Genomic DNA, 25,461 nt, shown 5'->3' with positions numbered 1-25,461 from the left:
TGCACTTCGATGTTAACGTGAGGAAACCACCTAAAGATGTGTTTCTCAGAATGGATCCTTGTCATTAAGCAGTTCATGACTGTATTTATCTTACTGAGTTGTATGAGTTCTTTATATATTTTAGATAAAGTTCTTATTAAATATATGATATGTAAATATATTCTCCCATTCTGTTAATTCTCTTTTCACACTCTTGATCGTATCCTTCAATGCACAAAGGTTTTAAATTTTTATAAAGTTCAGATCATCTGTTTGTAGTTTAGCTCTTTAGGATTTTGATCCATTTTGATGGATCAAAAAACATTTTATCCCAGCACTTTGGGAGGCTGAGGCTGGTGGATCACTTGAGGTCAGGAGTTCGAGACCAGCCTGGCCAACATGGCGAAACTAAAAAAATACAAAAACTAGCCAGGCGTGGTGGCAGGTGCCTGTAATCCCAGCTACTCGGGAGGCTGAAGCAGGAGATTTGCTTGAACCTGGGAGGTGGAGCTTGCAGTGAGCCGAGATTGTGCCACCGCACTCCAGCCTGGGCGACAGAGTGAGAGACTGTCTCAAAAAAAAAAAAAAAATTGTGTGAGGTGGTCCAGCTTCATTCTGTTGCATGTGGCCACGCAGTTGTCCCAGCACCATTTGTTGAAAACACATCTTTCCCTGCTGAATGATCTTGGCACCCTCGTCAAAAGTGAGGTGGCCGTTCGTGTGAGGATTTATTTCTGGCTCATTGTGTCCCTTGGTCTGTATGTCTGTATGCACTGCACCATTTGGATGACCGAAGCTTTGTAGTAGGTTTTAAAATTGGGAAGTGTGAGGCCTCTAACTTTGTTGTTTTCCAGGATTGTTTTGGCTTTTCTGGGTGCTTTGTAGTTGCATCTCATTTTGGGATGAGCTTGTCAATGTCTACAGAAGTAGCTGAGATCCTGATAGGGCTGCTTGTGGGGCAGTGAGAGCGTCTCCTTTCACTGTGAATCATTTGTTGCTAATGTATAGAAACACCACTGATTCTTGTGTATTCATTGGCCCGAGTCATTTTTTAGCTCTTACGAGTGTTTTTGTATCGATTCCTTAGGGTTTTGTATATATAAGATCATTATCTGGCCGGGCACGGTGGCTCACGCCTTAATCCCAGCACTTTGGGAGGGTGAGGTGAGCGATCACCTGAGGTCAGGAGTTGGAGACCAGCCTGGTCAACATGGTGAAACCGCATCTCTACTAAAAATACAAAAATTAGCCAGGCCGGTGATGGGCTCCTGTAATCTGTTACTTGGGAGGCTGAGGCAGGAGAATCACTTGAACTCAGTGGGCAGAGGTTGCAGTGAGTCGAGATCATGCCACTGCCACTCCAGCCTGGGCGACAAGAGTGAAACTCAGTCTCAAACAAAAAAAAAAAAAAAGGAAGATCATATAATCCGTGAACAGAGATAGTTTAACTTTTTCCTTTCCCATCTGGATGCTTTCCTTTTTCTCGGTGAATTGCCCCGGCTTGAACTCCCAGGGCAGTGTTTTTTGTTTTTTCTGAGACGGAGTCTCGCTCTGGCACCCAGGCTGGAGTGTGGCGGTGTGATCTCGGCTCACCGCAACCTCCGCCTCTCGGGTTCAAGTGATTCTCCTGCCTCAGCCTCCCCAGTAGCTGGGATTACAGGCACCCGCTGCCACGCCTGGCTGCTAATTTTTGTTTGTTTGTTTGTTTTTGAGACAGTTTCACTCTGTTTCCCAGGCTGGAGTGCCATGGCAGGATCTCAGCTCTCTACAACCTCCGCCTTACGGGTTCCGGCAATTCTCCTGCCTCAGCTTCCCGAGTAGCTGGGATTACTAGTGCCTGCTAACACACCCATCTAATTTTTTGTATTTTTAGTAGAGATAGGGTTTCGTCACGTTGGCCAGGCTGGTCTTGAACTCCAGACCTTAGGTGATCCGCCTGCCTCGGCCTTCCAAAGTGCTGGGATTACAGGTGTGAGCCACCGCGCCCGGCCCCAGTGCAGTGTTGAGTAGAGGCAGCGACACTGCTTTGAGTGTAGAGAGCACATCCTTGTTGCCCCTGATCTTAGAAGAAAAGCTTTCAGTCTTTCCTCATTAAATTTGATGTTAGCTGTGGGTTTTTCATACATGCCAGGTACCAGATTGAGAAGATCCCCTTCTGTTCCTAGTTTATTGAGTGTTTTTATCACAAAGGGATGTTAAATTCCATCAAGTGCTTTTTCTGCATCTGTTAAGATAATCCTGTGGTTTTTGCTTTTTATTTTACTGATAACTGCATTCTATTGATTTGGGGATGTTAAGCTGTCCTTGCATTCTTGGGAGAAACCCCCCTGGTCATGGTACATAATTTTTGTATTTCTTGGGTTGGGGTTGGTAGTATTTTGTGGCAGTTTTTGTTGTTTATTGTTGAATAATGTGAGGTCACACTGTCAGAAAAGCACAGCCATCACTCAACTCTGGAGGCAGGAGGAGAACTGGGAACTCCAGCACTATTAGGCGATACTGAGGAAGATTTCATTGTATTTTGTTTTCAGCTCAAGGAGTTATGACCACTCAGAGAATTCCAATTTGGTCTTTGGTGGCCGCACAGGAAATGAGGACATTATTTCCAGATTGCAGGTGAGTTTGAGGATGCCACAACTCAGTGCGTTCACTTCATTTAAGCTGCATCCTATTAAGATGTTTATTATAGTCTGGGCGTCGTGGCTCATGCTTGTAATCCCAGTACTTTGGGAGGCCGAGGCTGGTGGATCACCTGAGATCTATACAGGTAGACAGCATGTACCTGTGTGTGTTCACTGTCAGTCAACAGGCGTTTACTGGTGCTGGCCACCCCTGTGTCTTCTGTGCCAGGCCCCTGTCTTCCCCTCCCCCAGCACTGGGGCCTCCTAACTCCTTAGCCAGATGCTTTCCCTAGACCCACCTGGCTCCTTCTCCTCAGTGAGACCATCTGGTTATTCCTCTTAATAATAATCATTATTATTGGCCGGGCGCGGTGGCTCAAGCCTGTAATCCCAGCACTCTGGGAGGCCGAGACGGGTGGATCACGAGGTCAGGAGATCGAGACCATCCTGGTGAACACAGTGAAACCCCGTCTCTACTAAAACTACAAAAAAAAAAAACTAGCCGGGCGAGGTGGCGGGCGCCTGTAGTCCCAGCTACTCGGGAGGCTGAGGCAGGAGAATGGCGTGAACCCGGGAGGTGGAGCTTGTAGTGAGCTGAGATCCGGCCACTGCACTTCAGCCTGGGCGACAGAGCGAGATTCCGTCTCAAAAAAAAAAAAAAAACACAGCCGGCCGGGCACAGTGACTTGTGCCTGTAATCCCAGCACTTTGGGAGGCTGAGGCGGGTAGATCACTTGAGGTCAGGGGCTCAAGACCAGCTTGGCCAACATGGTGAAACCCTGTCTCTACTAAAAATACAAAAAAGTAGTTGAGCATGGTGGTGTGTACCTACAGTCCCAGCTGCTCGGTGGTGTGTACCTACAGTCCCAGCTACTCGGTGGTGTGTACCTACAGTCCCAGCTGCTTGGTGGTGTGTACCTACAGTCCCAGCTGCTCGGTGGTGTGTACCTACAGTCCCAGATGCTCAGGAAACTGACTTAGAATCAACTGAGCTCGAGAGATCAGGATTGCACTGCTGCCCTCCAGCCTGGGCAGCCGGACTGAGACTGTCTCAAAAAAAGAAAAATAAAAGACTTGTGAGGCAAAAATGATGTGTGGGGTAAAATGTTAGCCTGAGGTTAATCTGGGTGGAGGGCACATGGGTGTCCTTGTGCTGGTTTTTTTGGTTGGTTGGTTTGTTTTTTGAGACAGAATCTTGCTCTGTCACCCAGGCTAGAGTGCAGTGGTGGGATCTTGGCTCACTGCAACCTCCACCTCCTGGATTCAAGCGATTCTCCTGCCTCAGCCTCCTGAGTAGCTGGGATTACAGGCACCTGCCACCACACCCAGCTAATTTTTATATGGCTAATTTTGTTGGCCAGGCTGGTCTTGAACTCCTGACCTCAGGTGATCCGCCTGTCTTGGCCTCCCAAAGTGCCGAATTACAGGCATGAGCCACCATATCTGGTCTTTTTTTTTTTCTTTCTTTCTTTTTTTTTTTTTTTTGGAGATGGAGTCTTGCTCTGTCGCCCAGGCTGGAGTGCAGTGGCCGGATCTCAGCTCACTGCAAGCTCCGCCTCCCGGGTTCACGCCATTCTTCTCCATCAGCCTCCCGAGTAGCTGGGACTACAAGCACCCACCACCACGCCCGGCTAATTTTTTGTATTTTTAGTAGAGACGGTTTCACCGTGTTAGGATGGTCTGTCTCCTGACCTCATGATCCGCCTGCCTCGGCCTCCCAACATGCTGGGATTACAGGCATGATCCACAGCACCCGGCTGTTTTTCTTTTCTTTTTTTTTTTTTTTTTCTGAGAGGGAGTCTCGCTCTGTCGCCCAGGCTGGGATGCAGTGGCCGGATCTCAGCTCACTGCAAGCTCCGCCTCCCGGGTTTACGCCATTCTCCTGCCTCAGCCTCCCGAGTAGCTGGGACTACAGGCGCCCGCCACCTCGCCCGGCTAGTTATTTTTTGTATTTTTTAGTTGAGATGGGGTTTCACCTTGTTAGCCAGGATGGTCTCGATCTCCTGACCTTGTGATCCACCCGTCTCGGCCTCCCAAAGTGCTGGGATTACAGGCTTGAGCCACCGCGCCCGGCCCCGGCTGTTTTTCTTAATTGAAAAGCAGTACTCTAACTCCTGGGCTCAAGGGATCTGCCTGCCTCAGCCTCCCAAAGTGCTGGCATTACAGACGTAAGCCACAGCACCCGGCCTGCACTGTTCTATATTTGCAATTTCAATTTCAAAGTGATTTCCAGTTGAAATAGTTTGCCCCACTTGTTCCTTCTTGCCCTGTCCCCTGTGGAGACCTTTCCCTGACACCGCGCCCCCCGCCGTCAGGGTACCCGACTGGCTGGGCAGTGAGCCCCGATGCCTTCCTGTGCCAGCATCCTCCTCTTTTCCAGGAGATGGTAGCTGACCTGGAGCTGCAGCAGGACCCCTCGGTGCCTCTCGGCCACACCCCTTCCCAGGGGCACTTCCTCTTTGGGATTTTCTGCCGACGACTCCAGGCTCTGACAAGCGGTTGGAACGTGGCTGCCAGGCTTCAGAGACAGAGGGAGCTGCTCATGTACAAACGGTAATACCTACTACCACCTGGGCAGGGCAGCATCTCATGACGGTCCTAGAGTTTCTTTGTAGCGAGTTCGTTTCCCGTTACTTACTTGTCTGTGTGTCCCCATCCCAAGCCTGTCCCTCTCTGTAGCACTTGCCACGGAGAGGAGGATCCAGAGGGTTTAAAGTGCTTCTGATTAAAACCTTCCGGCTGAGCGAGGTGGTTCACGCCTGTAATCCCAGCAGTTTGGGAGGCTGAGGTGGGTGGATCACCTGAGGTCAGGAGTTTGAGACCAGCCTGACCAACATGGCGAAACGCTGTCTTTACTAAAAATACAAAAATTAGCTGGGTGTGGTGGCGGACGCCTGTAATCCCAGCTACTCGGGAGACTGAGGCAGGAGAATTGCTTGAACATGGGAGGCAGAGGTTTCAGTGAGCCGAGATCGTGCCATTGCACTCCAGCCTGGGCGACGGAGTGAGACTCTGTCTCAGCAACAACAAAAAACCTTCCTGCTCAGATGTAGAGGGACGTCGCAGAAGGAGCTCCTGTCAAAGTAGGGAAAACTGTTCAGAAATGCCCATGGCAGCTGCATTTATAATAAGCGTGAAGTCATTAAATCGAAGTCATTTAATTTTACAGTCGTAGGGAATTGCTTCACTAGACAGACTGGTGCATCATCCACTTGGTTATTATGTAACTGTTAAAAGTTGTTTGGTAACACGTTTTGAGTGCAGTGGGCCAAAACGGTAAAGGGGAGTTGGGCTCAGAGTGCAGGCTTTGGATGGGACAGAGGGACACAGGCCACGGCTCCGGTTCCAACAGTGGCGTTGGGTTTCAGGGTGTGGTTGCTGCTCTGAGAGTCTGAGCCCTTGGGAGGGAGCAGAGTGTATGCTGTGCGGTCGCCACAGATACAGCCCCTTCTTTCCAGGATCCTCCTCCGCCTGCCTTCGTCTGTCCTCTGCGGCAGCAGCTTCCAGGCCGAACAGCCCATCACTGCCAGATGCGAGCAGTTCTTCCACTTGGTCAACTCTGAGATGGTAGGTGCCCCGTGTGCATGTGTCCATCTGATCTGTCGGTGCCTGTGGCACTGGCAGCAGCTCTTGCAACCTCCATGCGTGTCCTGAATTCACCGTGCAAATTACTGAAGAAAGGGTTCAAAGTCAAATAGGGAACAATGTCTGGAATGCTGTGTGAGGGAGGGCCCCTACCCACAGCCAGGACGGCGGCCAGCATGTCACCAAACCAGCTGTAGGTTGCCTTCTCCAAAGTTTGAGTTCCTTTAGTTTCCCTCAAGTTTTAATAATTTTGACGCATGGAATCGTACAGACCATTTTGTGTGCCACGCACCTCAGTTCATTTATTTCTAATCTCAACATGCTTCACGTGTGAAAAAGCCTTGTGGTGATCTGACTACTGCTGTTGCCTGCCAGGCAGCCCCATTGTCTTCCGTTTTAGACACTGCCCAGTGTGAGTTGCAGAATGATGTTAACCAGTAGCCGGGCACAGTGGCTTAAACACCTGTAATCCCAGCACTTTGGGAAGGCGGGGGGATCACGTGAGCCCAGGAGTTCAAGACTAGCCTGGGCAACACAGCAAAACCCTGTTTCTACAAAAAATAGAAAAATTAGCTGGGCATGGTGGCGCATGCCTGTAGTCCCACCTACTTGAGAGGCTGGGTCAGGAGGATTAATTGAGCCCAGGAGGCAGAGGTTGCACCGAGCCAGGATCCCGCCACTGCACTCCAGCCTGGGTGACAGCGAGACTGTTTCAAAAAAAACGAAGTGGCCCTTGCTGTGGGGATGGGTCAGCGTCAGGGACCCAGTTGGTCAGAGCAGGGGAGACAGATGCTTGTTTTTGAAGATGCACAAATGTGAGAGATGGAATTCAGGTTCCATGCCAGCTCTGGAGCATTTTATATTTTTATTTATTTATTTAAGAAGAAATTTTTTAGGCCGGGCGCGGTGGCTCAAGCCTGTAGTCCCAGCACTTTGGGAGGCCGAGACGGGCGGATCACGAGGTCAGGAGATCGAAACCATCCTGGCTAACATGGTGAAACCCCGTCTCTACTAAAAAATACAAAAAAATAGCCGGGCGAGGTGGCGGGCGCCTGTAGTCCCAGCTACTCCGGAGGCTGAGGCAGGAGAATGGCGTAAACCCGGGAGGCGGAGCTTGCAGTGAGCTGAGATCCGGTCACTGCACTCCAGCCCGGGTGACAGAGTGAGACTCCGTCTCAAAAAAAAAAAAAAGAAATTTTTTTTGAGACAGAGTCTTGCTCTGTTGCCTGGGCTGGAATGCAGCGGCGCAATCTCAGCTCACCGCAATCTCCGCTTCCTGGGTTCAAGCAATTCTCCTGCCTCAGCCTCCTGAGTAGCTGGGACTACAGGTGCCCGCCACCACACCCGGCTAATTTTTACATTTTTAATAGAGATGAAGTTTCACCATGTTGGTCAGGCTGGTCTTGAACTCCTGACCTCGTGATCCACCCACCTTGGCTTCTTCCGAAAGTGCTGGGATTACAGGTACGAGCCACCGTGCCCGGGCTTGTGTAGCACTTTAAAATGTGACAAGGAGAGCAGAGGACATGAGACTAGCAAAAGCTTTAAGAAAATCACTATGGTTTCCTCTGAATTCTTACGAAAGGCTGTTTTTCGGAAAGCTCTCAGAATGGCACGTGACAGCCGACAGACCGGAAAACACCATGGACAGCACTTGGTTAGTGAAGGATAGAGGAGCCAGAGGATGGTCGGGCCGTGGTATTAGTGTCATCCTCACCACAGATCTTGGCTTCGGGTGCATCCCCTTCCCTGTGGCCGCTTGTGCCTCCCTGGCTTCTTCCTGGAGCCTACAAGACTGTTTGGGCCAGAGTTGCTGAGCTGCAGGATCTGGCTGCCCAGGAAGCCGTTAAGTTTCAGGACAGCACAGCCAGGGCTCCAGGCCCGGTCAGCCAGGAGCACTATCCATGGTGGCCACGCCAAGCCTTAGTGAGTGTTTTTCTCACAACAGAATCTGCACAGCAGCCACTGGTCTCGCCTCTCTTCCTGTAGCCTTTTCTTACCTGCCTTGAACTCTCTTGTAGAGAAACTTCTGTTCCCACGGAGGTGCCCTGACACAGGACATCACTGCCCACTTCTTCAGGGTAAGCTGCTCCCTCAGCCCCTCCCATGACCTTCTCAGAATGCTGGGGGTGGGTCCTCCTGTCAGCTTCCTGCGAGTTCCTGCACTCCGCTGGTTGTGGGTCCTCGCAAACCGCCGACCTCCTGGTGCGTTCTCTCCTGCAGGGCCTCCTGAACGCCTGTCTGAGGAGCAGAGACCCCTCCCTGACGGTCGACTTCATATTGGCCAAGTGCCAGACAAAATGCCCCTTAATTTTGACCTCTGCTCTGGTAGGCCAGCTGTCTTGTCGGGAGTTTTGTTTTGGGGATGAGTGGGAGACTCCACGGCTGCCTCTGGCGTCTCTGCAGCACTTCTCCATCGGGGTGTTACCATCTCAGAGAAAATGCGTCGGGAGACATGGAGGCCACAGTTAAAGATGCCAGCTCGCGGCAGATGAGGGCCGCATGTCCTGAGTTCCTAGAACTGTCCTCGCCCCCACCGCCCCGGCCATGGGCACCCTCAGGACTTTTCCCCTGTGGACCCCGCTCAGACCCCACGGCACCTTCGTGTCCACAGAGTGCAGGGCTTGTTTGTTCACTGTCTTGGGTTACGAATTGGCTGGAGGCTGTACGGCGGCTGCCTGTGCCCCTCACGAGAGCATAACCGTGGCCCACTGGCGCCCGACTACGCTTTCGTGGGACTTCGGAGCAGAGACTTCACCTCAGCTCCCGCCAGAGCTCAGCAGGCTCCCCTAACAGCCCAGGGTCCCGGGAGTGGTGGGGGCAGCATTTCCCTCACTTCCGTGACGGCTCACTTAGTCCTGAAGACCACAGCTGTCGCCCCCCCTTCTCAGTTATCAGGGACACGAGGGCCTTTTTCTCCCGTAGCACAGCATGTTCCCCAAGGAGCTCCCCAAGCTGCATTTGCACCGAGTTGTAGCTCAGTTAGTGGAATTCACGATAAATGAACTCTTCCGTGTTTAGAACGCCAGCTCTCAGCTGAGGACATCAAAGGACCAGGCATTCCCAGCTCAGGGGCAGTGTGGTCCCTTCACTGTTTCGTTAGGCCAGGCTCTTCCTTCTCCAAATTCCACATCTTCCATGAGTGTGGGTAATAATGCCTAATGGAACTGCTTTGAGCCTTAACTGAGGTAAAAAGATACTGACTTTGGAGTTCCAGAGCGCAGGGTGAGTGTGGGCCCGTGGTGGCCTGTAGGAGCGCTGTGGGCTTTGTCATAGCTGTGGCAGCGGAGGTGTGTCCACCCCAGCCCCCCTCATCTGTGTCCTGCTCTCTCTCTAGTTGTGGTGGCCGAGCCTGGAGCCTGTGCTGCTCTGCCAGTGGAGGAGACACTGCCAGAGCCCACTGCCCCGGGAACTGCAGAAGCTGCAAGGCGGCCGGCAGTTTGCCAGCGAGTACGTGTGGGTGGTGAGGACAGGGTGTGCCTGCCCAGATGCACTTCAGGACCTGCTCGAGGTCATCTCCTAAACACCCTGGCTTGCTTGAGGAAAGTGGTGTGGGCAGCGTCTTGTGTGAGCAGGGAGAAAAGAACCGAGTTCTTGTGGTGGTGGGTGCCTGTAATCCCAGCTACCCAGGTAGTCCTTTGTTCCCCGTTCTAGGAGGGAATTGCCTGATCCAGTCACAGGGCCAGGCAGGGAAAACTGAGGGAAATAAGGCCTCTTCTTACAAAACTTACGCAGATGGGGCCCAAGAGCACAGGGCAAGGTGGACAGGACCCGGCCGGCTGCCTCCTGTCAGCAGGAGCTCTCAGAACGCCAGGATGCGCTAGGGGCAGTACCAGCACCTGCCCAGACTCTCAGTGGACCTGGGGATGCTGGGGGATGCAGACCTAGTTTCTGATGGTCCTGAAGCCCTTCTGTGTCCTCTGATGGAAAGGCAAGCCCCAAAGGCGACAGGTGGGAATAAGGACTTGGCTGTAAGGCCCTGCACTGACCCCGTTTTCTCTGTCCCAGTTTCCTCTCCCCTGATGCCGCCTCCCCGGCACCTAACCCGGCCTGGCTCTCAGCTGCTGCACTGCACTTTGCGATTCAACAAGTCAGGGAAGAAAACATCAGGAAGCAGCTAACGAAGCTGGACTGCGAGAGAGAGGAGGCAAGAGAGGAAATTCTTTTACTGACTCTTTTCTCGCAAGCTTGGTTTCAATCCATGCAGCTTCTCTGGGCCTGCCTGATGAGCTGCGTTTTTCTAAAGACAAATATGAGGCTTGGAGTAAGACTTTGACTCTCAAGTTTACTAGTAATAATAATTCCACTTTTTTAAATGGTTGTATGTATTTGAGACAGTGTCTCACTCTGTCGCCCAGGCTGCAGTGCAGTGGTGTAATCACAGCTCGCTGCAGCCTCGTTCTCCTGGGCTCAGGCCATCCTCCTACCTCAGCCTCTGGAGTAGCTGGGACTACAGGTGTGTGCCACCATGCCTGGCTAATTTTATAATTTTTTCTGAGATGGGGGTCTCTAGTCCGGGCAAGGTGGCTCATGCCTCTAATTCCAACACTTTGGGAAGCTGAGGCAGGTGGATCACTTGACGTCATGAGTTCGAGACCAGTTTGGGCAACATGGTAAAACCCTCTCTCTACAAAATATACAAAAATTAGCCCGGTGTGGTGGTGCACGCTTGTAATCCCATAGCCTGTAAAGCTACTCAGGAGACTGAGGCAGGAGAATTGCTTGAACCCAGTAGGCAGAGGCTGCAGTGAGCCGAGATCATGCCACTGCCCTGCAGTCTGGGTGACAGAGCGAGACTCTTGTCTCAAAAAAAATAATTTTAAAAAGTAGGCCGGGCGCGGTCACTCTCGCCTGTAATCCCAGCATTGTGGGAGGCTGAGGCGGGCGGATCACGAGGTCAGGAGATCAAGACCATCCTGGCTAACACGGTGAAACCCCGTCTCTACTAAAAATACAAAAAAAAATTAGCCGGATGTGGTGGCGGCGCCTGTGGTCCCAGCTACTCGGGAGGCTGAGGCAGGAGAGTGGCGTGAACCAGGGAGGTGGAGCTTGCAGTGAGCCGAGATTGCGCCCCTGCACTCCAGCCTGGGCGACAGAGAGAGACTCTGTCTCAAAAAAATAAATAAATAAATAAATAAATAGAAAGTAAAACAGATGGGGGTCTGACTATGTTGCCCAGGCTTGAAGTGCTTTTCTTCAGCTTAGTTTTATCCTCATCACAGCCCAGTGTAAAAACTGTCAGCTTCAAGTGGTGCCTTCTGCGTTCATGCTGCAGTAGCCTCGATTCACTTGCCGAGGGACAGCCCCAGATAAGCTTGCAGTGAGACAGCTCAGAGCTGGGGTGCTGGGGACAAGAGGCAGCAAGGACGCGACTGTCTCAGCCACAGGCATGGGGAAAGGAGTGGGAGAGGAGGCTGCTCTGAGTTCCCGGCCAGGGACCACGCTGGCCTAAGACCCACCTGGTTGCTGCGCCCTGGGAAGCCTGACAGCCCCCGCAAGACCAGTGACACCCACAGCCCTCTGTGCAGGGAGCCCAGGGCGGTGTGTGTAGAACAGGCACAGAAACAAGCATCCCACAGGAGAGCTGCAGCCCGAGATCCTGTGCCCAGCCCGAGATCCTCAACGCATAGGTGCCATGTCAGCACACGACTTACACCAGCTGAAAGCTGTGCCAACAGCAGTACCCAGGGTTTTGGTGTTTATAACAGCCCTACAGGGATTCTTCTGGATGCGTCTTCAGGTTTCTTGTGTAGTTTTGTTAGAAGGGATTTTAGTGGCTCCAGGGCCTTAAGGCCCTAGTGTGTGGAGAGGACAGTGTCCATAGTCAGGCCCTGAGTTGGGATGGAGCCTGTGGGTTTATCTTCAAGGATTTTACAAACACTTCTGACAGGAGGCCTTGCAGGGAGATGATGGTGAGTTGGGACTGCGCACAGCCAAGGAGACTGCAGCAGTCTTCCTTCTGGCTCTTGTCACTTTTTCAAACTGTTTCTAGCTTTGTTTAAAGGCAAGTATGAAATGACCCAGCCAGCAGTAATTAATTCTCAATCAAGCTGTCTCTCTAAAAGTGATTGGAAAGTTTTCTAAGATCCACTTAAAGGATTTATGGCCTAGATGTAAAAATTTCAATTAAAGAGGAACGTTTCGGCCTTATTTAGAATGACAGAGCACAGGTAATTTTAATGTAGTAAGAAGTGCACGTTTTTATTTGCAGCTATTGGTTTTCCTTTTCTTCTTCTCCTTGATGGGCCTGCTCTCGTCACATCTGACCTCAAATGTAAGTCAGACCTTACCAGCCAAGGTGTCCTCTCCCACTGTGGCCAGGCAGGGGGAACCGGGCAGCCAGTTTCCAAGTCAGGGTTTCCAGAGTGGCTCAGGAGCTCCTTGTGTTTGCGGAAGTGTGAGAACTCCCACACCGTGAGCATTTTTTTTTTTTTTTTTGAGGTGGAGTCTCGCTCTGTTGTACAGGCTGGAGTGCAGTGGTGTGATCTCGGCTCACTGCAACCTCTGCCTCCTGGGTTCAAGCGATTCTCCTGCACCAGCCTCCTGAGTAGCTGGGATTATAGGCGTGCACCACCACGCCCGGCTAATTTTTGTATTTTTAGTAGAGATGGGGTTTCACCATATTGCCAGGCTGGTCTTGAACTGGCCTCAGTGATCCGCCCACCTCGGCCTCCCAAAGGGTTGGGATTACAGGCATGAGCCACTGCATCCAGCCTGTGGGCTTTTTTTGTTTTGTTTTGAGACGAGTCTTGCTCAGTCGCCTGGGCTGGAGTGCAATGGCGCGATCTCGGCTCACTGCAAGCTCCGCCTCCCGGGTTCCCGCCATTCTCCTGCCTCAGCCTCCTGAGTAGCTGGGACTACAGGCACCCGCCACCTCGCCCGGCTAGATTTGTTTGTATTTTTAGTAGAGACGGGGTTTCACCGTGTTGGCCAGGCTGGTCTCGGCCTCCCAGAGTGCTGGGATTACAGGCTGAGCCACCACACCCGGCAGGGCCTTTCTTTCAATGCCTTATTTCAGGACGTGGTGCAGCAGCCTTGGTGTGGGTGCTTGAAGTCCCTGGCCTCCTACCTGAGCCTCTTCTGGCCAGAGGCCCAGTGTTACCTTCCATAGGTTGTCACCAGTTTTAAGACTTTGAATAAGCAAAGAAGAAATGCCTTCTGTGCTGAGGGCTGTGCCCTCCTACCCGCGGGAGCACAGCAGGTCGGCCATTCTCAGGGCTGCTCTCCTGCGGTTTACAGAGTGCCACGGACCCATCGAAGGCTTTAGACGTTTGTGCTGCAGTCCTCGAGTGTTTAGAGAAGAGGAAGATATCCTGGCTGGCGCTCTTCCAGCTGACAGAGAGTGGTGAGAAACACTGCTGAGGCGCGGATGCAGAGGGCTGCTCTTTTCAGACGCAACTTTCAAATGGTTAAGAACATGCCCTCCTTGAGGTTCACTCATTCATTTTCATGACTATCTTTCTGCTAAGTTTATAAGCTCCGTTTCAGTTGGGACAGATTAAGTACAAACATGTAAGATAATTTACTGGCTCACTGGTCAACCCCAGGACCAATGGCCTATCGTGGGGACTGCCTCTCTCTGCCCCACACCCTCTTCCTCTCCCGGCTGCTGACAGGTGCCCAGGTATCCTTGGCTCAGGCTGTTTGCCCTGCACCACCCCCACAGCCAGGCCTCCCAGGGTACACGTCCCAACCCCCAGGGGTGTCCCCCAGCACTGGTAACAGGCAGAGACATCCAGAGTTGCCTGAGCCACCTCTTGGTGTTGCAGACAGGCTGGGGCGACTCCTCCTCCGCGTGGCCCCGGATCAGCATACCAGGCTGCTGCCCTTCACGTTCTACAGGTACCTTCACCTACAGGCTGCTCAGGGAGCAGGGCACAGCCGTGCATGGTCAGGGCAGGGGCAGTGTTTCCCAGACCCCCATCTTAGCAGCTCTGGCTCTCCCGCCAGAGGGGAAGGGTTGCTTGTGCCTCTGACACACAGATGAGCAGCATCCCTTGGCATCACCTGCTACCTTTCCAGCAGTCTGTAGCCACTCGTCACCATGTCTTCACTTCTAGTCTTCTCTCCTGCTTCCACGACGACGCGGCCATCAGGGAAGAGGCCTTCCTGCATGTTGCTGTTGACATGTACCTGAGGCTGGTCCAGCTCTTCGTGGCTGGGGACACAAGCACAGTTTCACCTCCAGCCGGCAGGAGCCTGGAGCTCCAGGGTCAGGCAGGTGCAAGGGCCAGTCCCATCTCCAGGGGAGCTCCCCGCAGCCTGAGGCTCCTTCTGCCAGAGAACGTTCCAACACATAATGCAGATTGGGGGGGGACACACCAGCCCTGTTTCAGTGTCTTCTAACCTGTGACTTTGCCTGTTTTCTCTCTAGGGCAACCCTGTGGAATTGATAACAAAAGCTCGTCTTTTTCTGCTGCAGTTAATACCTCGGTGCCCGAAAAAGAGCTTCTCACACATAGCAGAGGTAACGTCAAGACACCCACCTTGGGCCACGTGGGGGACACGTGAAATCACAGCTGCCTGGGCCACGTGCCCGCCCGGCTGGCAATGCGAGGCCACTGTTTCTGCCAGAGCCCCTTCCCTGTGGTCTGAGGCCCAGTGGACAGCATGGGCTGAGGACCTGCTCCTTTCTCACAGCTGCTGGCTGATCGTGGGGACTGCGACCCAGAGGTGAGCACTGCCCTCCGGAGCCGGCAGCAGGCTGCTCCTGACGCTGACCTGTACCAGGAGCCTCATCTCTTCTGAGAGGACCTGCCACTGCACACCAGCCCAGCTCCTTTGTAAATAATTTATTACAAGCATAACACGGAGCTCTTGTTGCACTAAAAAGTGGATTACAAATCTCCTCGATTGCTTTAGTGGGGAAAAGGAATCAATTGTTTATAAACTGTCTGGCCCCAAGTCACTCAGTGTTTGTAGGAAAATAAACCACTGGTCCCAGAGCAGAGGGAGGCTACTTGAGCTGTACACCGAGGGCGGGCAGCACCCCCCAACCCTCCCATGCAGGTGCGCACGAAGGGTGAGGCTGACACGGCCGTTGCAGAGTCCAGGCTGCTAGAGGTGCTCATCCCCACTGCCGTCCTCAGGTGGGTTCTGGCTTCACCGCCTGGTCCTCTGTGGTCACAGAGGGGCTCGGTGGCCCGGGTGGTGGCTCTGCCTCCAGGGGCAGGGCCTTGTCCTGGGTCTGTGTCAGCGGGTGCACCATGGACATGTGTACGTTGAGGTTGTGGGCCTTCTCGAACCGCCGGCCACACTGGTCACAGGCAAAGTCCAGCTCAGTCTCAGCCTTGTGTTTGGTCATGTGGTACTTGAGGGACGCCCGCTGCCTGCACTGGAACCCACAGACCTCACACCTGGGGGACAGAGGCAGGTAAGAAGCTGCGTGGGCCAGCCACAGCCCTGGGGAGGGCCCGGCTCACACTTACTGCAAAGGCTTGGCTCCTGAATGTCGCATCTGGTGGACGAGAAGGTGCTTCCGCTGCTTGAAGGTCTGTCCGCACTCGTCACAGATGTAGTTCCGCACCTCTGCGAGAGGAGAGTCCAGTGAGTCCAGGCCCTGATGCTCCAACCTCCCGGGGGGACGCCGACGACAATGTCAAACATCACAGCCAGGAAGAAGTTTCCGCACACCATACAGTGGGCCCAAGCAAGGGGCCTCTGAGGGCCTCATTTATTAAGATCTCTAAACCGCTTGATATACTATCATATGACTTCATCAGCCATGTGCATGTGACGATTTTTTTTTTTTTTTTTTTTTGAGACGGAGTCATGCTCTGTCGCCCAGGCTGGAGTGCAGTGGCCAGATCTCAGCTCACTGCAAGCTCCGCCTCCCGGGTTCACGCCATTCTCCTGCCTCAGCCTCCCGAGTAGCTGGGACTACAGGCGCCCGCCACCTCGCCCGGCTAGTTTTTTGTATTTTTTAGTAGAGACGGGGTTTCACCGTGTTAGCCAGGATGGTCTCGATCTCCTGACCTCGTGATCCGCCCGTCTCGGCCTCCCAAAGTGCTGGGATTACAGGCTTGAGCCACCGCGCCCGGCCGTGACGATGATTTTTAAAGAAACTTCAGAAATCTACTTCCTTAAACACAAATTTTTTTTTGAGATGAAGTCTTGCTCTGTTACCCAGGCTGCAGTGCAGTGGCACAGTCTCGGCTCACGGCAACCTCCGCCTCCCGAGTAGCTGGGACTACAGGCGCCCGCCACCATGCCCAGATGATTTTTGTATTTTTAGTAGAGATGGGGTTTCACCATATTGGCCAGGCTGGTCTTGAACTCCTGACCTCGTGATCCGCCTGCCTCGGTCTCCCCAAGTGCTGGGATTACACGCATGAGCCACTGTGCCTGGCCTACAAATTCTTAAAGGACACCATATCACTAAGGCTGTATAGATCACTGACTGTCACAGCTATGGCTGTTCTCTAGAATTCATCTCCATATGAGAGGGGTCCATACCCAAGGGCTGGGGGTTATGCAAGGCTGTACTCACTCTGGAAACCTTTCTCGCACCCTTGAACAACGAGATACCACTTCCTAGTCAGACCCATTCTCCCTGTGCTGCCTCCACAGCTGTCCAGCCCCAAAACACTTCACAAGACAGACTTTTCCCTGCAGAGGGAAACTCTACCTTGACATTTTACTCTACCCTGTTTTTTTTTTTTTTTGAGACGTGAGTCTTGGTCTGTTGCCCAGGCTGGACTGCAATAGCCCAATCTCAGCTCACTGGAACCTCCACCTCCCAGGTTTGAGCAACTTTTTTTTTTTTTTTTGAGACGGTCTTGTTCTGTTGCCCAGGTTGGAGTGTAATGGTACAATCATGGCTCACCACAGCCTGGAACTCCCAGGCTTAAGTGATCCTCCTGCCTCGACCGCTCAAGTAGCTGGGGCCACAGGTGTGCACCACCATGGGGGGCTGGTGCAGTGGTTCACAGCTCACTCCCAGCACTTTGGGAGGCCAAGGCAGGCGGATCATGACATCAGTTCAAGACCAGCCTGGCCAACATAGTGAAACACCATCTATACTAAAAATAAAAAAATTAGCTGGGCGAGGTGGCGGGCGCCTGTAATCCAAGCTACTGGGGAGGCAGAGGCAGGAGAACTGCATGAACCCAGGAGGTGGAGGTTGCAGTCAGCTGAGATTGTACCACTGCACTCCAACCTGGGCAACACACTGTCTCGGGAAAAAAAAAAAATGGGGCTGGGAATGGTGGCTCATGCCTGTAATCCCAGCACTTTGGGAGGCTGAGACGGGCAAATCACCTGAGGTCAGGAAATCGAGACCGGCCTGGCCAACACAGCAAAACCCGCCTCTCTAGTAAAAATATAAAAATTACCTGGGTGTCACGGTGGCTCACGCCTGTAATCCCAACACTTTGGGAGGCCGAGGCAGGTGGATCACGAGGTCAGGAGATCGAGACCATCCTGACTAACATGGTGAAACCCCATCTCTAGTGAAAATACGAAAAATTAGCCGGGCATGGTGGCAGGTGCCTGCAGTCCCAGCTACTCAGGAGGCTGAGGCAGGAGAATGGCTTTAACTCGGGAAGCGGAGCTTGCAGTGAGCTGAGATTGTGCCGCTGCACTCCAACCTGGGCGACGGAGCGAGACTCCATTAAAAAAAAAAAAAAAAAAACAGCGTGGCAGCGGATGCCTGTAGTCCCAGCTACTCGGGAGGCTGAGGCAGGAGAATCGCTTGAACCAGGGAGGCGGAGGTTACAGTGAGCCAAGATCGCGCCACTGCACTCCAGCCTGGGCAATAACAGTCAGACTCTGTCTCAATCACTAAATTAAAAAAAATATCTTTGGTAGAGACAGTCTTACTATGTTGCCCAGGCTGGTCTCAAACTCCTGGCCTCAAGCAATCCTACTGCCTCAGCCTCCAAAGTGCTGGGATTACAGGCGTGAGCCACTGCACCCGGCCTGATTTCAGGTTTTTAAGGAACTGCTGGTTGTGACCATCAGTGAGTGGACAGATGCAGAGTCTGAAGAACCAAACACAAGGAACTGCTGCCATCAGGAGAGATGTGGGAGAACCCAAAAAAACAACAAAATAACCCGCATGTCAGGAGATGATCCAGCAGTAAAAATCAATCCTAATGAAAAAAGACTTTCTGTAGTAAATTCAAATAAGAATAAATAATAATTTTTTTTTTTTTTTTTTGAGACGGAGTCTCGCTATGTCGCCCAGGGTGGAGTGCAGTGGCCGGATCTCAGCTCACTGCAAGCTCCGCCTCCCGGGTTTTTACGCCATTCTCCGGCCTCAGCCTCCCGAGTAGCTGGGACTACAGGCGCCCACCACCTCGCCCAGCTAGTTTTTTGTATTTTTTAGTAGAGACGGGGTTTCACCGTGTTAGCCAGGATGATCTCGAACTCCTGACCTCGTGATCCGCCCGTCTCGGCCTCCCAAAGTGCTGGGATAACAGGCTTGAGCCACGGCGCCCGGCCAAATAATTCTTATTCTGTAATAAGTTCAAAACCAAGGAAAACTATTTAAGGATCAATATACAGTTGTCCTCAGCTGGTTCCCCCCGCACCCCAACCCTTACCAAAATCTGCTCATACTCAAGTCCCAAAGTTAGCCCTGCAGAGACCCTACAGAACCTGCACTTATGAAAAGGCAGCCCTCTGAATACCAGGGATTCGAGTCCCTGACCTCGTATACGTGGGTCCACATGGTTCAAACAAATTTTTTTTTTTTTTTTTTGAGACAGTGTCTCCCTGTTGCCCAGGCTGGAGTGCAGTGGTGTGATCTCAGCTCATTGCAACCTCCACCTCCTGGGTTCAAGCAGTTCTCCCACCTCAGCTTCCCAAGTAGCTGTGCCTACAGGCATGCGCCACCACGCCCAGCTAATTTTTGCATTTTTAGTAAAGATGGCGTTTTACCACGTTGGCCAGGCTGGTCTCGAACTGCTGACCTCAAGGTGATCCACCCACCTTGGCCTCCCAAAGTGCTGGGATTACAGTGAGAGCCACCGTGCCCAGCCAAGTTTGTCATTTTGAAAACATATCCTTGTTAGATTATAAAAGTAACTTATACATTATAGGAATTGTGAAAAATAAGACGGGCACAGAGACAGCACCCTCAGTCACAACTCCCCCATCCACCTCCGGTCTCAGTGAGATGAGCTACACACACGTGAAGCAGCAGAACCACACATGCCTCCCGCCTGTCCACGCGGGCAGCGCCCCAGAGTCGGCGTGCCTTCATGCCTTCCACCTCCCGCCTTCCCTTTTAAGAGACACTCGTTTGGGCCAGGTGTGGTGCTCACACCTATAATCTCCGGACTTTGGGAGGCCAAGGTAGGTGGATCACTTGAGGTCAGGAGTTAAGAGATTGGCTTGGCCAACATGGTGAAACCCTGTCTCTGCCAAAAATTACAAAAATTAGCAGGTGTGGTTGCAGGTGCCTATAATCCCAGCTACTCGGGAGGCTGAGGCAGAAGAGTCACTTGAACCCGGGAGGCGGAAGTTGTGGTGAGCCAAGATGGTGCCACTGCACTCCAGCCTGGGCAACAGAGCAAGACTTCATCTCAGAAAAAATTAAAAACTAAAGTGACCAATTTGCAAAGGGACACCAAGATTGCTTGGCTCTCGGTTTTGACAAACTGCCTAGATCCTGGGGAAGTCAGGAATTCCTCCCATCACAGGGAAGGGCAGATTCACACTGATGCCCTACTCTAGCCTTCATCCACCTACATGACTGTGAGTACCCGAGGCCCCATCAGCCACCTGCACGCGATCCCCAACTCCTGGGGTGGGGATGGGTATCAGGAAGATGGGAAAGCAGGTCACGTGCCCCTGGCTGTCACCACGCGGGTGACGCTGACGACGGCAGTACCTGTGTGGATGAGCTTCACGTGCCGCTGCAGGTAGCGGTCGATCATGAAAACCTTGTTGCAGCCAGGGTGGGGGCAGGGCCGCTCCCGGACCTCCTCGTGGTGCTCCTTGATGTGCTTCTGCAGGAGAAACTCAGTGAGAGACCCGCAGAGCCTCACCCGGGCCGAGCGGCACGGACCCTCGGCGGGTGGCAGCTGACGCCCCTGGAAGGAAGGCAGATCCAGCTCCTCCAGCTCCACCACTGGTTCCTCCACAGCTTCACTCCAAGACACTTCTAGACCCCCAGGGGGTGTCTCAAGTGAAAGTCTGGCCCCACATCTACCCCAGGTCCCCAGTCACCTTGGGCACAAGTCTGCGTCAGGCTCTGCGGAAACACCTGGTGCCGGCCCCAGGCTCACAGGGACAGCTGCGGGGCCTGGTCCGGCACAGCCCGTGCTCACCTTCATGCCGTCAGCACCTCGGTACACGGCTGTGCAGCCCTGGTAAGGACACTTGTAGATGGTGGGAAGCTCCTCCCTGCAACAAAGAGCACGCATGGAGCCCGGCCCCGACAGGCAGGGCGAGCCTCGAGCTCCAGGCCTCACCTCTCACAACGAAGCTTCTTCTTCCATCCCGGCTTGGGTCCTGGCTTCTTCCGAATTCTTGGTTCTTCAGACTTCTTGGCTTCCTTGCTTTCACTCTTCTTACCAGAGACCCTGAAAAAAAGAGGTTCCCAGATTCAGTGGTTTCTGATCTCCATCTGAAAAAGATTTCTTGTCTTTAACAGGAGACATGTTTTTGAAGCTTCCCTGAGTTGCTTCTGTGCTGACTGACCCTCAAAATCTACCTGAAGCCACCACAGCCAGAGCAACTCTGGACAGGAGGCCTCAGGTGAACACAACAGAGGGCGAGGGCGCAGGGCACAGCAGGGTCAGAGGCAAACACAGCAGAGGGCAAGGCGCAGGCACAGCAGGGGTGAGTTCTGAGAACTGAAGCTTCATCCTGTGCTACACATGAAACCCAACACTGGAGATATCAGGAAAGATGGCAGAACAAAGGGGCTACCCCTTCATCAAAATGACCTTAAACGCTAGGAAAACGCTCAGAATCCACTCGCTGAAACCAGGACAGCTTGATTCCAAGCTCAAGCCCCAGCCCGGGCTTTGGAGGAACAGGTGCTGTTTCCCCCGGAAGCACAAGGTGAGCAGCTGCCACTCCCGCATTCCTCAGCCCTGCCCCCGCTGCAGGGAGCCCAGCCTGTGTTCCTGGAGCTGCTGACTGGGACCATGGTGGGCAGGAGACCTTGTCCTCCAGAACTTTGGGGTTGCGCATTTTAGTTGGTCTGGCAAGTCCCTGAGGGACCAGCAAATGCAGCAGCGTCCAGTGTATGTCTATTGTGGTTCCTTTTTGGATCCAGTAAGGATAGGGAAGGAAATCCCTCAGGAGAAGAAGGGAACTTCACCACGATAAAGCTTCGACGTGAAACCCACAGCACATGCCACACTCGATCGTGAAAGACTGAAAGCTCTTCCTCCAGGATGAGGAAAAGACACGGGTTCTCTCACCACTGTTCTCAGCACAGCACTGGAGGCCCTGGCCAGAGTAACTGGGCAAGGAAAACAAAAATTCTCCCTGTTCACAAATGACATGACCTTGTATGTAGAAAACCCTAAAGCTCCACATACACAAAAACCCGAATAAATGATTTCAGCAAAGCTGCAGAGTGTAAAATCCATACACAAAACCCATTTATGTTTCTTTGTATTATCAATGAACAATCCAAAAAGGAAATTAAAAGAAAAATCCATATGCAAAAGCATGAAAAAAGTAATTTAAGCTGCCGAGTCCAGTGGCTCACACTGGCAATCCCAGCACTCTGGGAGGCTGAGGTGAGAGGCTCGCTTGAGCGCACAAGGCTGCCATCAGCCATGATCGTACCAATGCACCCCAGCCTGGGCAAGAGCATGAGACCCTGTCGCTAACTGCCCTTCTCTTTAAAGAGTGCACTGAGGCTGGGCGCAGGGGCTCACGCCTGTAATCCCATCGCTAACTGCCCTTCTCTTTAACGAGTGCACTGAGGCTGGGCGCAGGGGCTCACGTCTGTAATCCCATCGCTAACTGCCCTTCTCTTTAGAGTGCACTGAGGCTGGGCGCGGGGCTCACGTCTGTAATCCCATCGCTAACTGCCCTTCTCTTTAACGAGTGCACTGAGGCTGGGCGCGGGGCTCACGCCTGTGATCCCATCGCTAACTGCCCTTCTCTTTAACGAGTGCACTGAGGCTGGGCGCAGGGGCTCACGTCTGTAATCCCATCGCTAACTGCCCTTCTCTTTAGAGTGCACTGAGGCTGGGCGCGGGGCTCACGCCTGTAATCCCATCGCTAACTGCCCTTCTCTTTAACGAGTGCACTGAGGCTGGGCGCAGGGGCTCACGTCTGTAATCCCATCGCTAACTGCCCTTCTCTTTAACGAGTGCACTGAGGCTGGGCGCGGGGCTCACGCCTGTGATCCCATCGCTAACTGCCCTTCTCTTTAACGAGTGCACTGAGGCTGGGCGCAGGGGCTCACGTCTGTAATCCCATCGCTAACTGCCCTTCTCTTTAGAGTGCACTGAGGCTGGGCGCAGGGGCTCACGCCTGTAATCCCATCGCTAACTGCCCTTCTCTTTAACGAGTGCACTGAGGCTGGGCGCAGGGGCTCACGTCTGTAATCCCATCGCTAACTGCCCTTCTCTTTAGAGTGCACTGAGGCTGGGCGCGGGGCTCACGTCTGTAATCCCATCGCTAACTGCCCTTCTCTTTAGAGTGCACTGAGGCTGGGCGCAGGGGTTCACGTCTGTAATCCCATCACTAACTGCCCTTCTCTTTAACAAGTGCACTGAGGCTGGGCGCAGGGGCTCACGTCTGTAATCCCATCGCTAACTGCCCTTCTCTTTAGAGTGCACTGAGGCTGGGCGCGGGGCTCACGCCTGGAATCCCATCGCTAACTGCCCTTCTCTTTAACGAGTGCACTGAGGCTGGGCGCAGGGGCTCACGTCTGTAATCCCATCGCTAACTGCCCTTCTCTTTAGAGTGCACTGAGGCTGGGCGCGGGGCTCACGCCTGGAATCCCATCGCTAACTGCCCTTCTCTTTAACGAGTGCACTGAGGCTGGGCGCAGGGGCTCACGTCTGTAATCCCATCGCTAACTGCCCTTCTCTTTAGAGTGCACTGAGGCTGGGCGCGGGGCTCACGCCTGGAATCCCATCGCTAACTGCCCTTCTCTTTAGAGTGCACTGAGGCTGGGCGCGGGGGCTCACGTCTGTAATCCCATCGCTAACTGCCCTTCTCTTTAGAGTGCACTGAGGCTGGGCGCGGGGCTCACGTCTGTGATCCCATCGCTAACTGCCCTTCTCTTTAGAGTGCACTGAGGCTGGGCGCAGGGGCTCACGCCTGTGATCCCATCGCTAACTGCCCTTCTCTTTAGAGTGCACTGAGGCTGGGCGCAGGGGCTCACGCCTGTGATCCCATCGCTAACTGCCCTTCTCTTTAGAGTGCACTGAGGCCGGGCGCGGGGCTCACGTCTGTAATCCCATCGCTAACTGCCCTTCTCTTTAGAGTGCACTGAGGCTGGGCGCGGGGCTCACGCATGTAATCCCTTCGCTAACTGCCCTTCTCTTTAACGAGTGCACTGAGGCCGGGCGCGGGGCTCACGCCTGTAATCCCATCGCTAACTGCCCTTCTCTTTAGAGTGCACTGAGGCTGGGCGCGGGGCTCACGCATGTAATCCCGTCGCTAACTGCCCTTCTCTTTAACGAGTGCACTGAGGCCGGGCGCGGGGCTCACGCCTGTAATCCCATCGCTAACTGCCCTTCTCTTTAACGAGTGCACTGAGGCTGGGCGCGGGGCTCACGCCTGTAATCCCATCGCTAACTGCCCTTCTCTTTAGAGTGCACTGAGGCTGGGCGCGGGGCTCACGCATGTAATCCCGTCGCTAACTGCCCTTCTCTTTAACGAGTGCACTGAGGCCGGGCGCGGGGCTCACGCCTGTAATCCCATCGCTAACTGCCCTTCTCTTTAGAGTGCACTGAGGCTGGGCGCGGGGCTCACGCATGTAATCCCGTCGCTAACTGCCCTTCACTTTAACGAGTGCACTGAGGCCGGGCGCGGGGCTCACGCCTGTAATCCCATCACTAACTGCCCTTCTCTTTAACGAGTGCACTGAGGCTGGGCGCGGGGCTCACGCCTGTAATCCCATCGCTAACTGCCCTTCTCTTTAGAGTGCACTGAGGCCGGGCGCGGGGCTCACGTCTGTAATCCCATCGCTAACTGCCCTTCTCTTTAGAGTGCACTGAGGCTGGGCGCGGGGCTCACGCATGTAATCCCGTCGCTAACTGCCCTTCTCTTTAACGAGTGCACTGAGGCCGGGCGCGGGGCTCACGCCTGTAATCCCATCGCTAACTGCCCTTCTCTTTAGAGTGCACTGAGGCTGGGCGCGGGGCTCACGCATGTAATCCCGTCACTAACTGCCCTTCTCTTTAACGAGTGCACTGAGGCCGGGCGCGGGGCTCACGCCTGTAATCCCATCGCTAACTGCCCTTCTCTTTAACGAGTGCACTGAGGCTGGGCGCGGGGCTCACGCCTGTAATCCCATCGCTAACTGCCCTTCTCTTTAGAGTGCACTGAGGCTGGGCGCGGGGCTCACGCATGTAATCCCGTCGCTAACTGCCCTTCTCTTTAACGAGTGCACTGAGGCCGGGCGCGGGGCTCACGCCTGTAATCCCATCGCTAACTGCCCTTCTCTTTAGAGTGCACTGAGGCTGGGCGCGGGGCTCACGCATGTAATCCCGTCGCTAACTGCCCTTCTCTTTAACGAGTGCACTGAGGCCGGGCGCGGGGCTCACGCCTGTAATCCCATCGCTAACTGCCCTTCTCTTTAACGAGTGCACTGAGGCTGGGCGCGGGGCTCACGCCTGTAATCCCATCGCTAACTGCCTTTCTCTTTAACGAGTGCACTGAGGCTGGGCGCGGGGCTCACGCCTGTAATCCCATCGCTAACTGCCCTTCTCTTTAACGAGTGCACTGAGGCTGGGCGCGGGGCTCACGCCTGTAATCCCATCGCTAACTGCCCTTCTCTTTAGAGTGCACTGAGGCTGGGCGCGGGGCTCACGCCTGGAATCCCATCGCTAACTGCCCTTCTCTTTAACGAGTGCACTGAGGCTGGGCGCGGGGCTCACGCCTGTAATCCCATCGCTAACTGCCCTTCTCTTTAACGAGTGCACTGAGGCTGGGCGCAGGGCTCACGCCTGTGATCCCATCGCTAACTGCCCTTCTCTTTAGAGTGCACTGAGGCCGGGCGCGGGGCTCACGCATGTAATCCCGTCGCTAACTGCCCTTCTCTTTAACGAGTGCACTGAGGCCGGGCGCGGGGCTCACGCCTGTAATCCCGTCGCTAACTGCCCTTCTCTTTAACGAGTGCACTGAG

The 25,461-nt window shown here is 53.6% G+C and overlaps 2 protein-coding genes across 58 annotated transcripts in view; one reads left to right on the top strand and one right to left on the bottom strand.

The window, feature by feature from the left end:
* The window catches only part of FANCA (FA complementation group A), a 74,191-nt gene extending 59,058 nt beyond the window's left edge, over positions 1-15,133 (top strand). For 9 of the 50 annotated variants that reach the window (XR_012429420.1, XR_012429412.1, XM_074028089.1 and 6 more), the window contains 13 exons: positions 2,511-2,595; positions 4,981-5,153; positions 6,059-6,167; positions 8,207-8,266; positions 8,409-8,513; positions 9,523-9,635; positions 10,194-10,332; positions 12,397-12,459; positions 13,425-13,530; positions 13,955-14,027; positions 14,246-14,402; positions 14,560-14,652; positions 14,826-15,133. Coding sequence is in view for 31 of the 50 variants with exons in the window: in XM_074028089.1 (XP_073884190.1) it covers positions 2,511-2,595; positions 4,981-5,153; positions 6,059-6,167; positions 8,207-8,266; positions 8,409-8,513; positions 9,523-9,635; positions 10,194-10,332; positions 12,397-12,459; positions 13,425-13,530; positions 13,955-14,027; positions 14,246-14,402; positions 14,560-14,652; positions 14,826-14,933 (1,384 nt within the window). In the remaining 19 variants the exon portion in view is untranslated. Of the gene's footprint in view, positions 1-2,510; positions 2,596-4,980; positions 5,154-6,058; positions 6,168-8,206; positions 8,267-8,408; positions 8,514-9,522; positions 9,636-10,193; positions 10,450-12,396; positions 12,460-13,424; positions 13,531-13,954; positions 14,028-14,245; positions 14,407-14,559 lie in introns of all 50 variants that reach the window. The other 41 variants (XM_065537227.2, XM_074028090.1, XM_065537218.2 and 38 more) reach the window with 17 other exon arrangements.
* ZNF276 (zinc finger protein 276) overlaps positions 14,966-25,461 on the bottom strand; it is a 20,984-nt gene continuing 10,488 nt past the window's right edge. For all 8 annotated transcript variants that reach the window (XR_012429428.1, XR_012429426.1, XR_012429429.1 and 5 more), the window contains 5 exons: positions 20,606-20,716; positions 20,462-20,537; positions 20,023-20,140; positions 15,614-15,713; positions 14,966-15,541 (listed from right to left, as the gene is read on the bottom strand). Coding sequence is in view for 3 of the 8 variants with exons in the window: in XM_045382121.3 (XP_045238056.2) it covers positions 15,271-15,541; positions 15,614-15,713; positions 20,023-20,140; positions 20,462-20,537; positions 20,606-20,716 (676 nt within the window). In the remaining 5 variants the exon portion in view is untranslated. The remainder of the gene's footprint in view (positions 15,542-15,613; positions 15,714-20,022; positions 20,141-20,461; positions 20,538-20,605; positions 20,717-25,461) is intronic.

This window comes from Macaca fascicularis, chromosome 20 (genome assembly GCF_037993035.2).
Source record: "Macaca fascicularis isolate 582-1 chromosome 20, T2T-MFA8v1.1".
Classification (NCBI taxonomy): Eukaryota; Metazoa; Chordata; class Mammalia; order Primates; family Cercopithecidae; genus Macaca; species Macaca fascicularis.
This window is presented reverse-complemented; position numbering and strand designations above follow the sequence as displayed.